The sequence below is a fragment of the Pterocles gutturalis genome, unplaced genomic scaffold, assembly GCF_000699245.1.
Source record: "Pterocles gutturalis isolate BGI_N339 unplaced genomic scaffold, ASM69924v1 scaffold27968, whole genome shotgun sequence".
Classification (NCBI taxonomy): Eukaryota; Metazoa; Chordata; class Aves; order Pterocliformes; family Pteroclidae; genus Pterocles; species Pterocles gutturalis.
The window spans coordinates 1-2013 of NW_010126507.1; the positions used below are offsets into that span (position 1 = coordinate 1).

Sequence of the window (2013 nt, forward strand, 5' to 3'; positions counted from 1 at the left end):
AACACTGGCGCGGTGAAGACCCTGGGCAACACTTATCAGTTCACGGTGGACGTCAGTGACTTCGCCCCTGAGGACATCATCGTCACCACCTCCAACAACCAGATCGAGGTGCACGCCGAGAAGGTGGGCGCTCCCTCTCCCTTCCCCGCTCACCCCCAAAGCGTGAGGACCCCAAAATCTTCAACTGGGGGCCCCCCGACTCCCACCCAACTCCCTGACAGTCCTGGCCATAACCCTGGGGCGGTTCAATTCACAATTCCTTCGTTTTCTCATCCAACAACGAGCCCCCGTTGTGTCTGCACCCCAAAATCACCCTTTTTAACCCCTTTTTTTAATCCCAGCTGGCCGCAGACGGCACTGTCATGAACACCTTCACCCACAAATGCCAGCTGCCTGAAGACGTGGACCCCACATCGGTGTCATCCTCTCTGGGGGACAATGGCACGCTGACCATCCGGGCTCAGCGGCAGCCTGCCAAGCACACCGAACACGTCCAGCAAACCTTCCGGACTGAGATCAAGATCTGAGGGGTCGGGGTGGGGGGTCTCCTTTCTTTCCCCTCCCCACCTCGTTAATTATTTGGGTGATTTGGGAAGGAGGTGGGACGTGGGGTTGGGAATGCTCCCCCTGCGAGGTCAGACCCGTGTCGAGGGGCCAGTGTGGAGAGATGCATCCCATCACCCACTGGAGAAATTCCGGAGAGTCTGGGCTCCAGCGGGTTCTAGCCAGTGAGGGTTGACAGGGAAGATCCGGGCTTCCAAGAGCCCTGCTGGGAGCGATGTTCCCTTCCCTGACCCTCTGCCGGAGCTTATCTCTCTATATACAGCTCGTGATAAATTATTGAGAATGCCTGACTGCTGCCTCCTACTTTTTTTAATGTTTTCTTGATGCTTTTCCCTCAAAAGAGCTGTGGGTTCAGCCTCGAGGGGTCTCTTGGTAAAAGGTACCACAAACAATTCCTCCTTCCTGACAAAAACACGGACAAGATGCTGCCCTGGCTCCCCTCCAGTGCCCACAGCCCCATTTATTTCCAGCTTGGGGTGACTCATTTCTTCCCCGATGCTCTATTTCTGAGCCATTCCCTCAGCGGTTCGGCCGCCAGCCCACCTGGAAGGTCACCAAATCCTCCTCCTCCTCCCCTGGCCCATCCACATCCATGGCCCCCAGGGAAGCCCCGAGCAGCAGCACAAGCCGGGATGGGGGTCCCAGCCTGGCTGCCAAACCCAGGGGCTTCTTTTTGGGGACCTAAACACTCCCCTGAATGTCCCTGGAGGGCCCGGCTCCATCTCGCTGTGTGTACAAACAACAGTGACGCACCCATTCGGGCGAGCGGCTGTTTATAGCTACCACACGACGCCCAGCTCATGTTGCGGCTCCAGCTCCGAGGTCATCTCGTCCTCGCTTGTCCCTTAACGACTCATGACTTGCACTGACACACCTGCAGCGTCGGGGACACACACAAAGATGCAGCTCTTCCATCATCTCGAGTGGTTTGTTTAGCAGCACTGCCGGTCACTCAGGCGACTCCCTACCGCAGGACACTGTGAGGAAAAATGTTTAAAAGTTATTCAGAAAAGCCCCTAATGGCTACAAAAGCCCAAAGAACAGTTTAGGAAGTTGGAGCCATGGATGTGGGGAGCAGCGGCGATGCCCTGTTGTTGATTCTCCGCGATGGGATGTGTCCACTCTGCCCCAAAATGCCACCCCTGGGTGCCCAGGACACCCCAGCACCCAGGCAGCCACCCGCCGCGGTCACACATTGCCATCTAGTGGTGACAGGCTGGCGGGTGGCCCTCACCTATGAAACCCCAGCAAAAAACAGAAAAAAAACCCCAAACCTTTTTCTACCCAAAATCCAGCCGGTTTTGCACGGGGGATGATTTCTGAGCCAGGGAGTGGGTGAAAGGCCAGCTCAGAGCCCCAGCGCCAAACAAACCCAGAGCAGCTGTGGATGCCCCATCCCTGGAGGGGTTCAAGGCCAGGCTGGATGAGGCTTTGGGCAACCTGGGCTGG

The 2013-nt window shown here is 57.0% G+C and overlaps 1 protein-coding gene across 1 annotated transcript; it reads left to right on the forward strand.

The window, feature by feature from the left end:
• Positions 1 to 3: 3 nt before the first annotated feature.
• On the forward strand, positions 4 to 527 carry HSPB7 (heat shock 27kDa protein family, member 7 (cardiovascular); the record flags this gene model as incomplete). The annotated part of the gene is made up of 2 exons (XM_010079011.1): positions 4 to 123; positions 342 to 527. Coding segments are annotated over 2 exons (306 nt in total), but the record flags the coding sequence as incomplete, so codon positions are not given.
• Between the last annotated feature and the right edge of the window lie 1486 nt (positions 528 to 2013).